At 37.5% G+C, this 15722-nt stretch overlaps 1 protein-coding gene across 2 annotated transcripts in view; it reads right to left on the reverse strand.

Annotated features, from left to right (window-relative positions):
* Positions 1 to 5199: 5199 nt before the first annotated feature.
* LOC124712433 (mitochondrial coenzyme A transporter SLC25A42) overlaps positions 5200 to 15722 on the reverse strand; it is a 213088-nt gene continuing 202565 nt past the window's right edge. The window contains exons 8-10 of one of the 2 annotated variants that reach the window (XR_007005579.1): positions 14348 to 14515; positions 6403 to 6496; positions 5200 to 5822 (exon numbers count right to left, since the gene is read on the reverse strand). Coding sequence is in view for 1 of the 2 variants with exons in the window: in XM_047242732.1 (XP_047098688.1) it covers positions 14374 to 14515 (142 nt within the window). In the remaining variant the exon portion in view is untranslated. The remainder of the gene's footprint in view (positions 5823 to 6402; positions 6497 to 14347; positions 14516 to 15722) is intronic. The other variant, XM_047242732.1, reaches the window with a different exon arrangement.

Genomic DNA, 15722 nt, shown 5'->3' on the forward strand with positions numbered 1-15722 from the left:
TCTTTCAATAAGAGTCAGGAAAATTCAGTAGATAAGACTACAAAATTATGAGACAGTATTGGTGACCAGGACTTTGCTTCATGTGGCTAAATATTTAGTACTGCTGATAGGCAAAGTATAAGACACTATGCTTGTTTTCAGACTTAATAATTCCTTTCTGCAGGAGGTGTAAAGGATAGGTTGGAAAAGATTGAAGAAGATGGTCAGGTCACTCAGACCATATTATGAGGATGGGGGGTAGAAAGATTTAGTCCTCCCTTGTCCCTTACAACAAAGTCTTTAACATTCCCCAACCAATAGATTTCTCCTCCATGAGGAAGGAATTAATAGTTCTGAAAGTTAGGATAGTGTTAAATACTATCATGTGTGTATTACCAGTAATAAATATTTTGCCTTGAAAAGGTAATTACCAACCAGCAAGTCTGTCTCATAGTTCCTAATATTTCTTATTCAAATGCCTGCTCTAACTGTAACAATGAAACTAGGATACTAGGATTTCAAATCTCAGATTTCACAGTCATACCTTCATTTTAGTTTTAAATTGAATTTTTTGCTGCCACAGAATTGCTCAATGTATCCCCCCTACAACAGTCTTTCTAAAGTAAACATGATGTTCAACATTATGCAGTCAAACTGCAGTCTACAAAACTTCCTCTTTAGAGCAGATAAACATTCTGTACAGGATAAAAGTCTTTATCCCTGTAGAACTCACTAACGAACTAAAAAAAAAATTGCTGATATCACATAAAAAAGTTGAAAACATTGTAAATAAATTTAAAAAATAAACTGCTACTAAAAAAAAGAGAAATAAATTAAATGAATAATATGTGCACAGCTCTTGCATAGTTACAAAACAGGCACTTGTAATCACCAAAGGTTTATGGAGTTGAATCATCATCTAAGCCCATTGTCTGTACCTAAGCTGCACCCACTCATGCTACACCTACAATATCCAGCAAGCCCTCACTCGACTGGTGATTGCAGTTAATGTGGCCATACAAGAACTGACTTTATATTAGTATACTAACTATTCTGTTGGTTGGTGAATACCGATGTGGAAACAAATCACTATGCTCAACAATGCCTCCCAGTCTGCTTCTTATAATGTTGCTGACAACTAATGTAGATGTCCTGGTTTGACACCCTCTTAGCATCTTAGTTTTTACTGTGCTGTGCCAAAGACCTTTATTTTTACCAAGCGCTCTGTTATGAAAACTTACCTTCCTGTACCCAACATTAAGGACCTTTTGATTGAAACAGTGACTATAAATATAATATTATGTAAATGAATTATGATACTCATATGATAACTAGTTGTTAGAACAGAAAAGTATCCATATAGTAGTTTTCTGGTGGTTCAGTGTATCATCCTTCCAGAAGTACTTTGAAATAGTTCAGAATTTTTTTTTTTATCGGTGTATTTGAGTCTCTACATGGCTTACACAAACTGAAAAGAATATTTACGTGTTGTGGAAATGAAATATTAAAATTGTTATACTCATCTGTCAGACTGTTTACCTTTAATGCTTGTGATTTCTTACATATTCTGTGAAAAAATATGGCTGTATGGAAATCATGAATACTGGATAAATATTTAATTGGAAAAGCAAATTAATGAAAATGGGAAAGGTAGAAAGTAACAAGGCAAACAAAGCCAAGCATAAGTTTACTTTCTGCTCCATTAACACATCTTTCTTCATGAGGACAGACATTTCTTTGCATTATGTAGGTTTTTGTATGGGTGTGAGATAAGTAACATTTGATGTATGATGAGTAAGCACCTGTTTCTGTGGTTTACACACTGGCTCAAACGACCTTGGACACAACCCATGTTCTATGTCAGTACTACCAGGGATATTTTCTTGGTGAGGGATAGCTATAAGTGTTCACACAGTCACACGAGGATAACTGCATAGCTCCAGATCTGAAAGTAAATATAAGCAGAATTGGGAGTGATATCTTACCTGATGTCTTTCAAATTGTGTGACAGAAAATGATAGTTAGGATTAAGAACAGGGCTTACAGATAAAAACCTCTTTGAGCCAACAGCTACAAGGTAGGAAAAAAAATCTGTGCAGTTTGTAAGCAAGTGATAACATTGATGGGCACCAACAGTAATCACAACCTGAGGTCAGTCACATTTATACTTATTAATGAGCAACCTCTCCCGATTTTGTTAATTTGGAAATCTCGCAAGTGTATGTCAGAGAAGGTATGGCAAGAGTATCTTTGAATGTCTTGAAACAAGTTTACTTTTTATTTTGTTCATTATGTCACAGTCTTACAACCTGCATACTCTTGTGAGCTGGAGATAAAACACACACACACACACACACACACACACACACACACACACACACACACACACACACACTACTAACAGGCCAACAAATTTTACATTGTCATCAGATGCCAATGAAAATGTAAAGTGCCATACCTCTTCTTCCACTTTATCTTGACACCAGTAACATACACCAAGAGATGGGAATCTGTCTCACTCTAGAGTCTAGAGAAAATTTTTAAGAATCTTCAATAGCATCTTGAGAAATGTTGACTGGGTATGCAAATAAATGTACTGTTAATGTAAGAAATACTTGTATGTGTGTGGTTACTGGATTAAGTCATGTATGGGGGAGCCATGGTTGTTGCCATCTCGAATGCATATGCTATGCATACAAAACAGTCATGAGCAGCAGTCAAAAAGTGGCTTTAATTGGCCACATTTTCTGTTTATCTGCCAGAACACCTGATCAGCACTTTATTTACAAAATGAAACGACACAGAGCCAAACCCCATTTTGATTGTAGTCAGGAACAATTGCATTTTATTGTTTTCTATTTAATAAAGTTGTATATGTCCTTCCATTTAAATAGTCCGAGTTGTCTTTGTTCTAAAATTAGTATTCAAAATCATAAATGCTAAATTGAAAATACAAAGATAAACTGAACAGCTTTTGCTTATGACACTGTAAAATAAATATAATAGTTTATTCAGCTCATAATGGAAAAAGTATCTGTCCTATATTGGAGATATTTAATTTAGTATGCCAATTTCGCTTATCTTTTTAATTTTACTTCAAGCTAGTACAGAGCTGCAATCCAAATACATACAGTAATTCCAACCATAAAGTATGGAGGTGAGCAAGTGATAGCTTGGAAAACTGTACTAAATTTGTCTAGAATCCCAAACCCATATTTCACTGAAGGAATTAGGGGCAACATGATGTGTTGATATAATGAAGACAAAAGATCATGGCTGTGAGAACACTAGGTTAGGACTGAAGAAAAGTGGTACTTGAATTACCCTCCACCACAGACTGTAACACACAAGAAAATTTTGTCTTCTGGAAGGACATTGTTACTAAGCATATTCCCACAAATACTATATGTGATTCCTGTACAACACTCCAAAACATCTGAAGACACTTTGCAGTCACCCAGTTTAAATATGTTGAAAATTTTTAGAATGTCTTAGAATCCTGCACTAAAAGTAACTGAGCTGAAAATAAAAGCAGTCTCTTGAACTTGCTTCCAGAGGCTTGAAGCAAAATATTTGCCATGGAGAATTCAAATTGATTGAATCAATCCATAAATGATTCCAAAAAGAACTTATGCAGATGAAATCAGCCATATGTTTGTGGAAGTGCTTAGAGTGATGATGTATGCTTTTTTTTTGTTGTTGTTGTATCTGGTTTTGTAAGTAGGTCAATCTCAAATTTTCACTCCTCTGTATCTTTATACAGCTGCAGTAATTTACCCCAAAGAACCTTAAAAGTAAACCTGCTTCTATGCCAAAACATTTCTTCTTAGGTTTTGTTAGATTCAATCCACATTAGCACAGGAATTTGACCACAAGAATTCTTCGAAGGAAAGAAAAGAAAATCATAAGAGTCTGAACAATTGTGGCACATCTAAATGGAACATTTTGTCATGTAAAAGTAAAACTTTAAGCAGTTGTCCAGTTTTTTGCACATTTCATATGTTAAAGAAATTCCACAGCATCCACAGTCTGTGGCAACAGTTCTTGTTTGCATAGTGATGCATCTCCTAACCACCTGTTTTCATCTGCTATTTGTAACCTATGATGGAGAACTACTACTTGATGCCTAACCACTTCCAAATATTTCATAGTTCTTCCAATGGCAAGTTCTTCAACATGTAAATCGTGCACGTTGTTTTTCAGTTTTCAATATTAATATATCAAAAACATATACCCCACATCAAAATATTTTCTGGGGCATTCACAAAATATTGCAAGGCCCACAATTTCCTCTTCAGTGTCATTAATGTATACTGTTCAGTACAGCACTCTCTTACTCCAAACAAATCTTGCAGTTCAAGTGAAAACACATTATAAGTTCAAATAAAGCAATCAAATTTTTCTCATGTGCATGGCACTGCACATCTACCAGATTACCTATGTGCTATTTGCTATGCATTGAAGGCCGAGGCCGCCCCCGATTTGTAACTCACCCTATTGATAGTTCCCCATGATGTCCGAGCTTGTTATCCTCAGACACTTGGAACATCACAGAATCACTATATCAGAAACATTCTTACATTCCCAAGAGTTTCATTAACCATGCTTAATCAGAAATGCATTGAGAAGTTAAGAGTTTCTTGAGACATGTACTCTTGTTTCGTGTTTCTACCATATACTCTTCATACTACTGTATTCATCTTCTCACCAACAGTAACTGCAATCCATGTATATCACCTCCACCATGATAAAAAAAATTGCACTTCCCTAAACGCTTTCTACTTGTGACAGGGACAATGATACTTTCATTTTGGCTTTCTTGTTTGGCAGATGAATACAGCTTTTTGTTTAGTGTTTTGCTTTTTTCTGTTCCGTAATATGATTTTTGTCTGCCTGTGCCTCATCTTAATTAATTTAACACTATACAATTAAAAATATTCTCATTTTATATAGAGAAGGTACTACCAATTTTGAACTGTTTCACAGTAACACACAAGTCAAGGTAAGACTTTTCTTCTGAATGACAAGCTGCTCCTTGTGAAAGGTTACAAATTTAACTGTGTAAGTGACCATGAATATAGAATTTTCATCCCTTCCGTGCTCAATTTTTCAATCAGACTTTTCCTATTTCTCCATATTACGCATTTTTTAATAAGAAATAATCGGTAAAAAAATTATGGCCAACAACAGAGCTTAAGACTTTCATTTAAAGTGGCTATGTTCATCTTTGTTTTAACAGCTTTCAAGCAAAATTTTCCTTTTTATATGGGAATTTGATGGCATCCAGAATACACAACACTACTGACAAGTTATATACACAACTTTGTGGGATCTTTTTTCTGCATTAGACATTCAGTTTAATTGACATTTTAACAGTAGACTTTTATAAAAATCAACAAAATTAATATACAAAATACTATAACAATAATATACATTTGGTTTGTTTCAGGCACTGACATATACAATTTCCTTCACCTTCACAGCAAGTTGATAGAAATACTTTGAGACAATGGAAACTGTCACTTTCAATTACTTTTATGTTTTAGTTTGATTATATTCCCATGAATGATACTGTAAGCACGATTTCAGAGCATGTTAGTTCCATGGCTATTAACATTTCTGAAACTCCCAGCATTTTCTCCCTTCATAATTTATCTTATAATGGCACAACTCTCAAGACTAGTGTGCTTGTGTTTTGTGACCTTTTATGCAGCAAGAAAAAATTGTCAGAAGCATATCAAACATTTTCATGCACAGTTTTAGTCTGTTATGAACCAGCATAGAGCAATATTTGCTATCTATGTGTTTTCAGCTGTAAAAATATTCAGGCCTCAACACAGCATCTGAAAGAAGAGGATAAGACGTGTCAAATCAACAGTAAGTTAATTATTTTTATATATTTTTTGCAGTGGTTGCACTCAAAAACAGGAATTCGTCAGATATAAAAAACAAAAAGTTTATACCTATATTTATATTACTTCCTTTATTGTGGTACTGACAATTATGTTGCAGTCTACTTTATTTAATTAACATAAGCAAATTTTCATGCTGTGAATCATTTAGAATCTCTTCACCATAGGAAATCAATAGTAACAGGGGCCACTTTCCTCTGACAATTTACACAATCATGTATCTCAACTCCTCACACTTAATTCACATTCCCATAAAGTTTATCAAAATGTATACTGTATACTGATGATCTTTAATTACGTAAAATGTTGAATACTAAATTTTGGAATAGATTATCCACTGCCTCTCAGATAAATCATCAGAATTTACATTTATAATCCAATTCTGTATAAAAAATGCAGTTTATATATATATATATATATATGACACTAAAAATTACAACTAATCCCTTTTACATGCATTATACATTGTCTTTCTGGTCACCTGCATTAGTAGAATAAGAATAACAAATACCTTAACACAGGGATCAGCAATGTACTGCATGTAGGTCACATTTTCCCCCACAAGGTGTTTACGGATGGCCTGCCAATCAGTTTACTTATACACACTAAAACAGGTAATAAACAACTTCTGAGACTATAGCGTCTTATAAATTATGTAAATGAAAGTATTAAAATCTTAACAGAAAGCTAAAATAATTAGAGCACCGGGAACAGAGACACATGCAATGGATTGTCAATGGAAACACATTACTTTCAAACATGTACATATTTCATTGTAAATATGTAAATAATTAAAGAGTAAAGGAGACCACTCATTCAATAACAGAACCATTGATTCATTGACAGACACACACAAAAAGAGAGAAATTGCTAACTTATGGAATAAAAGCTCAGCAAATGATTATTTCTGAAAGTTAGAAAGTTTTCTCTCTCTTTTGTGTGTGCCTGTGACAACTCAATAACTCTGCTACTTGGTAAGTGTTCTTCATTCATGAATTATTTGCATATTGGCACAACTTTCCTTATTAGTTCACTGGATAAAGGTCATTTTATGAGCAAGTTTAAGGAAAAAATAACAAGTCATTAAATATTAAAAAATTATTTTTCCTGATGTTCCCCTACAATAGATTATTTCAATTGTAATGTGAAATATTAACTTCCAGGGCTTCTTTACATATTTATTATTATATATCTTCAGTTTGTATTATCAGTATTGTAGCTTCATTCATGGAGGACACAATTCTCATCGTTTAACAGGAATGACAAATGAGAAAAAAAAGCCTCACCCTTCTTTACGGCAGAATTTTACTTCATGACTCCATCTTCAAATCTTTCAAACGGTAAACTTGACACTGAGCCATGATTAGAACAGTTTCAACCAAGGTACTAGTTCAGTGAATCACTACTGCCTTGCCTTTACCCAAATTTTAGAACATCTTACATCCAGAATAGCTTTCAGGAACTGTCAGTGCTATACTGACTTATCCATTGCCAAATCACAGGCACTTAAGTCCTTCCAGTGTAGTGGCATCAGCATTATCCTAGTAAGAGAAAGTCTTCACCTCTCCACCAGTTCTCTCAGAATTCTTAATCTCACGAGTGAATTTTGAATATAGCACCAATAATAGGATATAGTAAGCCATCTAGAAGGCAATGCTTTCAAAATATAACACACATTATTGTATACAAAACTTTTCAGACTATGACAAGAGCTCCAAGATAAGGACAGGAAATCAGCTTTTGTGACAAATTATGGCAGTGTGTGATATCATTGCAATGTTGCACAATTCCCAGTAATTTTAAACTTCATCTGTCCCCTGTTCTTACTTTTTTTTGTTTAGGAACCCTAATATATACTGTGAAATATGTTATAATCAACTATGTGTTTCCTACTGCCTTGTGCCACTGCTGAGCTTGGAACAAACTCAAGGGGATTTACACTCTTACAACAATGCCCAGGTGGACAGTGCAGCCCATTGTACTTTGAGCATGGATGAGTCAAAGCCCAGGTAAAGTGCTCACCAGTGATGTAGTAGGGTGCAGCAGTTGGTATTCAAACACCCCGACTAGAAGCAGATACCAATACCTTGTCACATATCACCACTCTATAGCGGACATTTCTCCCAGCTTTCTCTGTTCCTGTAACATGAATCTGGTATCCCAAGCCACTAGAGTACGCCATTCTATCACCACAATATTACCAATACTAATGTATCAACAACAATGACAATAATCTTGTTTCATTAACAAATTTGTTTTGACAGTAACACTTAGAAGTAAATGTTTTCTCATCAGCCCAGTTGCATTTTATATTTCTGTCAAACAATGGAAAATCCGGGATGGAATGTAACAATACAAGAGAAGGAAAAAGAGAAGGAAAGTTGCTACTCACCATATAGCAGAGATGCTGAGCTGTGATAGGCACAATAAAAAGATTCACACAATCATAGCTTTCGGTCATTAAGGCCTTTGTCAGCAGTACACACACACACACACACACACACACACACACACACACACACACACACACACACACACACACACACCTGCAGTCTCAGAGAGCTGAAACTACACTGCGAGCAGCAGCACCAGTGCATGATGGGAGTGGCAACTGGGTGGAGGGTAAGCAGGAGGCTGGGGCAAGAGGGGGAGGGACAGTACGGTGGGAGTGGCGGACAGTGTAGTGTTGCAGTTTGGATGGAGAGTAGGAGAGAAGATGTGGAGGGAGGAGGGGGTAAGTAGCGGAAAGGAGAGAAATAAAAATAAAAAAAATTAAAAGACTGGAATGGGAACAGGGAGGGGGCTGGATGGGTGAGGACGGTGACTAACAATGGTTGAGGCCAGGAGGGTTACGGGAATGCAGGATGTACTGCAGGGAAAGTTCCCACCTGCGCAATTCAGTAAAGCTGGTGTTGGTGGGAAGGATCCATATGGCACAGGCTGTGAAGCAGACACTGAGATGAGGGGTATCATGTTTGGCAGCGTGTTCAGCCACAGGGTGGTCCACTTTTTTTTTGGCCACAGTTTGTCAGTGGCCATTCATGCGGACAGACAGCTTGTTGGTTGTCATGCCTACATAGAATGCAGTACAGTGGTCGATAACATGGCTAGTTTCACAGGTAGCCCTGCCTTTGATGTGATAGGTAATGTTAGTGACCGGACTGGAGTAGGTGGTGGTAGGAGGATGTATGGGACAGGTCTTGCACCTAGGTCTATTACAGGAGTATGAGCCAAGAGGTAAGCGATTGGGAGCAGGGGTTGTGTAAGGATGGACGAGTATATTGAGTAGATTCGGTGGACGGCGGAATACCACGGTAGGAGGGGTGGGAAGGATAGTGGGTAGGACATTTCATATTTCAGGGCATGATGAGAGGTAATCTAAACACTGGCGGAGAATGTAATTCAGTTGCTCCAGTCCCTGATGGTACTGAGTTATGAGGGTAATGCTCCTCTCTGGCCGGAGTGGGACATTGGGAGGTGGTGGGAGACTGGAAAGATAAGGCACAGGAGATTTGTTTTTGTACAAGGATGGGAGGATAATTACGGTCAGTGAAGGCTTCAGGGAGACTTGCAGTATATTTTAAGAGGGACTGCTCGTCACTGCAGATGCAATGGCGACGGCTGGCTAGGCTGTACGGAAGGGATTTCTTGGTTGAAACAGGTGGCAGCTGTTGAAGTGGAGGTATTGTGGAGTTATTGCTGGTGGTTAGTAGGTTCGATATGGACAGTGGTTCTGATGTAGCCATCTCTGAGGCAGAGGTTAACATCTAAGAAGGTGGCTTGTTGGGTTGAGTAGGACCAAGTGAAGCAAATGGGGGAGATGTTGTTGAGGTTCTGGAGGAATGTGAATAAGGTGTCCTCACCTTCAATCCAGATAGCAAAGATGTCATCAATGAGTCTGAACCAGGTGTGTCATCAATGAGTCTGAACCAGGTGAGGGGTTTAGGATTCTGGGTTTTAGGAAGGATTCCTCTAGATGGTCCATGAATAGGTTAGCATAGGATGGTGCCATGCAGGTGCCCATAGCCATGCCGCGGATTTGTTTGTAGGTAATGCCTTCAAAGGAGAAGTAATTGTGGGTGAGGATATAGTTGGTCATGGAGACTAGGAAGGAGGTGGTTGGTTTGGAATCCATAGGGCATCTGGAAAGGTAGTGTTCGATAGCAGTAAGACCATGGGCATTAGGAATGTTAGTGTACAGGGAGGTGGCATCAATAGTGACGAGCAGGGCACCGTGTGATAAAGGGAGAGGAACTGTGGAGAGTCGGTCAAGGAAATGATTGGTATCTTTAATATAGGAGGATAGGTTCCGGGTAATAGGTTGAAGGTCTTGGTCTATGGGAGCAGAGATTCTCTCAGTGGGGGCACAGTAACCGGCCACAATGGGGCGTCCTGGGTGGTTGGGTTTATGGACTTTAGGAAGCATGTAGAAGGTGGGAGTGTGGGGAGGGGTAGGCGTAAGTAGAGAGATGGACTTTGGGGAGAGGTTCTGGGATGGGCCTAAGGATTTGAGCAGTGACTGGAGATCCTCCTGGATTGCTGGAATGGGATCACTGTGGCATGGTTTGTAGGTGGAAGTATCTGACAGCTGATGGAGTCCTTCTGCCACGTAATCCTTGCGGTTCAAAACTGTGGTGTTGGAGCCTTTGTCTGCAGGTAGGATCATAAGATTGGGATCAGTTTTTACATGGTGGACTGTGGTTCTTTCTGCGGATGTAAGGTTAGTTATATCACTTATATTTCTGTCAGTTGTAGATAGAACTTAAATTTAATGCTAACATTGTAACATGTGTAAAAGTGGCTAGAATACTGCAACTGTTGGTGCTACTGCAGCTATGATGATTACTTTTATCACTTATACGAAAATTATTTCTAAGAACCTTGTGTACATATGTAGTGATGCCTCAAGGTGATTCAGTGTTTTGTTTCTTGATAGCACAGTTTTGCATGCATTGCTGTAGCACATAGGTACATTCTGGACAATGACTACTAGCTTCTCACATAGTTTCTGGGTTGTGGAGTGCGAATGAAAATGAATAGTGTAAATAATTTACAAGGTACAAACTTTTCCCACATTTCTGAAGAGGACAAGCTTGCTGTAAAGTGACTAGGATAAATACAGGGTGATTCAAAAAGAATACCACAACTTTAAAAATGTGTATTTAATGAAAGAAACATAACATAACCTTCTGTTATACATCATTACAAAGAGTATTTAAAAAGGTTTTTTTTCACTCAAAAACAAGTTCAGAGATGTTCAATATGGCCCCCTCCAGACACACGAGCAATATCAACCCGATACTACAACTCGTTCCACACTCTCTGTAGCATATCAGGCGTAACAGTTTGGATAGCTGCTGTTATTTCTCGTTTCAAATCATCAATGGTGGCTGGGAGAGGTGGCCGAAACACCATATCCTTAACATACCCCCATAAGAAAAAATCGCAGGGGGTAAGATCAGGGCTTCTTGGAGGCCAGTGATGAAGTGCTCTGTCACGGGCTGCCTGGCGGCCGATCCATCGCCTCGGGTAGTTGACGTTCAGGTAGTTATGGACAGATAAGTGCCAATGTGGTGGCGCTCCATCCTGCTGAAATATGAATTGTTGTGCTTCTTGTTCGAGCTGAGGGAACAGCCAATTCTCTAACATCTCCAGATACTGTAGTCCAGTTACAGTAGCACCTTCGAAGAAAAAGGGACCAAAAACTTTATTGGCTGAAATGGCGAACAAATGTACAACTAAATGAAACTTTCTAGCTCCCTTAATTCGCCGACAGATAGTGCTTAGCTCTGCCTTTTGTCGTTGCAGAGTTTTAAATTCCTAAAGTTGTGGTATTCTTTTTGAATCACCCTATATTGTGAAAAATATTAGTATAGGACAGAAAATTGACAGTTTAAGAGAGCACTTAAAGCAAATATTTATATAAAAAATAGTGATTCGTTATGTGACTATGAAGTTAAAAACTCATTATTCTGTTTCCCATGCCTCTTGCCTTATGGGGAACTCTTGTGAACAAAAGTGAGAGTTATGGACCAAAATCATCTGAATACTGAGGTGAAGAATCATGAATATTCAGCTGTTCACCTGAAAAATTATTTAGGGCTGGCACTTTTTGGAACTGTCATTGTATCAGAACAACTGGATAATGTGTATAGAAGAATAATTGCAGAGAAACTGAATTGTCATCAAACCCTGGAGTTTTCAGAGAACAGCACATTTTAGCACTAAAATGGATGCAGTATAAAGACCATTTGGATTAGGCATCTGTTTTCAAAGGAGCATCCGAAACAATTCGAAATGAACTTTTGCAAATTATGTTGGAGGAATACCAAGAAGAAATTTCACCACAAAGAATGGAATCAGAATTTTTAGGCATTATAGCAGACCAGTCTAGTGGTACATCAAGTGTGTTTCAGACGGTTGTTGTATACCATTACATATTAAGATATAAACCAATAGAACTGTTCTGGAGTTTCCTATCTTCTTCCAGACATGATACACAGACGTTGGCTGTGAGTTTGTTAGAAGAATTAGACAAGCAAAAAGTAAATAAAACTCCCAAAAAAATTATTGCACAGACCTGTGATGAGGTACCTGTTATGGCTGGTTCCTCTGGTGGTGTACAAGCTACTGTGGAAAAAAATTTATTCTAATGCAAAATATGTACTTTGCTACATCCATCAAGTTAATCTTATAATGATCAAGATGGCACCAATCAATCGCAATATGACAATTCTTTTGAGTTTGAAGGGAATATGTGAATTCTTCTCAAAAAGCCAAGTGCAGTACCAACCCTTGATGAGGCAGTGGAAAACTGTTTGCTTCGATCTTCCCTACTAGGTGGAATTTTCAGTCTCAGTTCATAACTACAATTCATGGTTACAAAAGACATTACTGAATCTATGAATCACATACTGGAAGGTGACTCTGTAATGAGTGAAAGTACAATCTGTCAGGCTCTTGGTCATAAAAAAAGTTCTTTCCAGTTGCAGCATTAATTATTGGTTGTAATTCTTTGGGAAGTGTTAGCATTAGTCAAAGTTCTGTTTGGTCAGCTACATTACGGAGACATTAATGTGTACTCTGATCATTGGGCTATTTCAACATTTGAAATAAATTTTATCAAGTTCCAAGAAGAAACTGACATAGCCAGTGGTATTTAATCTACTGAGTCCTCAATGAAGGCCGTGCGGGGTAAAAAAAGAGCTCAATGAAGGAAAGGAAGTTGGACAAGACTTAATAGAAAACAGAAGCAAAGAAGGTGTGTGATGTGATGATTTCTGAGGGTAAATGATTGTTTTAGTTTCTCAGGTCCTCTTGTAGCTTCATCATTGTTTTTTCCAGGAAAGTTCCCCTTGCACAGTGCTAACATGTCAGTTTCCTGATGACACTTTAAAGAAAGTCTGTTCAGTGTATGCATTTTTGGATAAGCTGAAAGTACATAATGAATGATGATCTATTTACCTAACACAAGAATTTAGGCCATTGCTTAGTGCTGTAAGCTCAGCAGAGTTTATAATAACTAAAAGCCTATGTGAGACCTTCACTGAGTGCTCTAAACTGCTGAAACTAATTCTCACAATTCCCACAATATTGGTCAAAGCAGAAAGCTGCTTTTCAACTTTGAAAAGAATAAAAATCATTCTTACACAGCTCTACAAGCCAGGGAAGATGGCTGACTTTGGCAGTGCTTTCCACTGAAAGTTATCTCGTGATGGAGATCACATATTTCAATCAGTGGGAGACTGACAAGTTTGCATCAATAAAAACAGGAGGGCAAATTTTCAATAAAAGTGATATAAGAATAAATGCACTTATAATGTACAATCTGTCTCTTATTTCCGGCCTTTTAAATGACAAATATATTTCAGTTCTATTAGGAATGTAGCTCATTTTGTAACAATAATAAATCTGGAATGATATTTCCCACAGACATCTCTCTGTCATAGATATGTCACTACCTTGTAACAGGATCATACATTGGATCTAAAAAATTGAATTTTGTGACCTTCACACACACCATGGTTTCTGAGTGTGTGTGTGTGTGTGTGTGTGTGTGTGTGTGTACATCATAGTATATGTTGGGTAGCCAGGCACCAAGATAAAGAATGTTCTCCCTTTTAAGAGTATCATATAAAAATGCAACATTGAAATTTTGGTGCAATGCCCAACTTAGGATACTCCTAGCCACCACTTTCATCCATATAGTTTCCAATCCCTATATTTTGTCTAAGAAATAGATGAGTTCTTAAAAATTGTCCCTCAGTTTTGAACAGTAAGATCCACCAGTCAACCTTATAACTGCATGTCTTCCCTCCCCTCACCCTCCCCCCCACCCCTTCCTTATGTAATTTAAACCAGCAAAAAGACTCATTTAATTCTATTTCATTTGTGTTGATTGTAGTATTACAGTCCCTAAAGTTTTCATATATTACAACTTTAATTTTTATGCTTACCTGCTTGTCATCCAAGTTTTAATGTTTCATCTATGTCTAATTAACAATAATTGCTTCAGAAAATCCTTTGCTGAATCGTAGGTAGCAAAACTTATTCCTACGGCAACAGGTCCTTTGATCCAGTTCATACTTAGCCCCTTGAAAAAACCCTGGCGTATTCCCTCTTCCCTGTAAAATAATGGAAACAATATTCACTTGAAAAATTAAGGTAATGTTTGCAGAATTATTTGTGATCTATGCTACAATAGATAAAGAAAAGATCTGGTCAGGGCTGACCAATGGAATCATAAAGAAGGAAACTGAAGGACCGGTTTTTGCTGCACATGAACAAGCCATGTGAACTAATCCAACACAATCAGATCTAGGAAACCTGAAAAGACTTAGAGTGCAGACTCTGCAAATAAGCTGATAAAACAACTGATCGTATCTTGAGCTGTTGCAAAAAAAGACCACTTAGACTAATTACAAGCACCAGCAAAATTGTGTAGCATGAATGATCCACTGGAAATTATGTGATAATATCCATCTGGTGGTGACAAGGAACACGTTGGGCCACAAACCAGAAGCTGTGAAAAACAAACATGTTAAATTATTGTGGAACTTCCAACTTCCGACATATTAAATGCTGGAATGCCCTAAATTCTGGAACACAATACTCCAGACATCACAACTGTGGAAAAAGAGAAAGTGTGGATCACAGATATTGCTATCGCAGGTTATGGCATAATTGATGAGGGGGAGGGGGAGAACCACCTGCAAACTTGCCATATATGAGAAATTGAAATACATCAACTCAGGTGTAAACCAGTGGAAGTGGTTCCAGTGGTTCTTGGCACACAGGGAGCACTACCACAAGATCTTCATGGGCACTTTAAAACCGCTGACATTGATAAAATATCTGTATACCATTTACAAAAATCACTTTATTGGGAACTCCATGACTTTTCCGCCAATATATAATGCAGTTATAGCCACTTGGGAAGTGGCAGACTAGTGATAGAACTCTTAGCGAACTCATTTGCTGTATTTACTGTTCTGTTTCAAAGCTTGAAATTTCATGACAACATGACTAAACAATACCGAAGATAGTTTCTGATATGGGTCTCATATTCATGAATTTTGCCATACAAGAACATTTATGACACACACAATGCAATTTAAGAAAGAAAGCACTAGTATTTTTTTCCAAGGTATAAACTATAAGCAGAAAAATTGTAACTAAGCCTTAAATAAAGCATTTTGGATTAAATTGACAAGGACACATAAGTTCTGTTGTCAGTTCTGTAGGTACAGAATTAAAGAGGCAAAGTAGCTAACAGAAAATGTAGATAATGCACTGGTAGGGTAAGAGTTCTAGTGGAATTCTCTGTTTCAG

Source organism: Schistocerca piceifrons, chromosome 1 (genome assembly GCF_021461385.2).
Source record: "Schistocerca piceifrons isolate TAMUIC-IGC-003096 chromosome 1, iqSchPice1.1, whole genome shotgun sequence".
NCBI lineage: Eukaryota > Metazoa > Arthropoda > Insecta > Orthoptera > Acrididae > Schistocerca > Schistocerca piceifrons.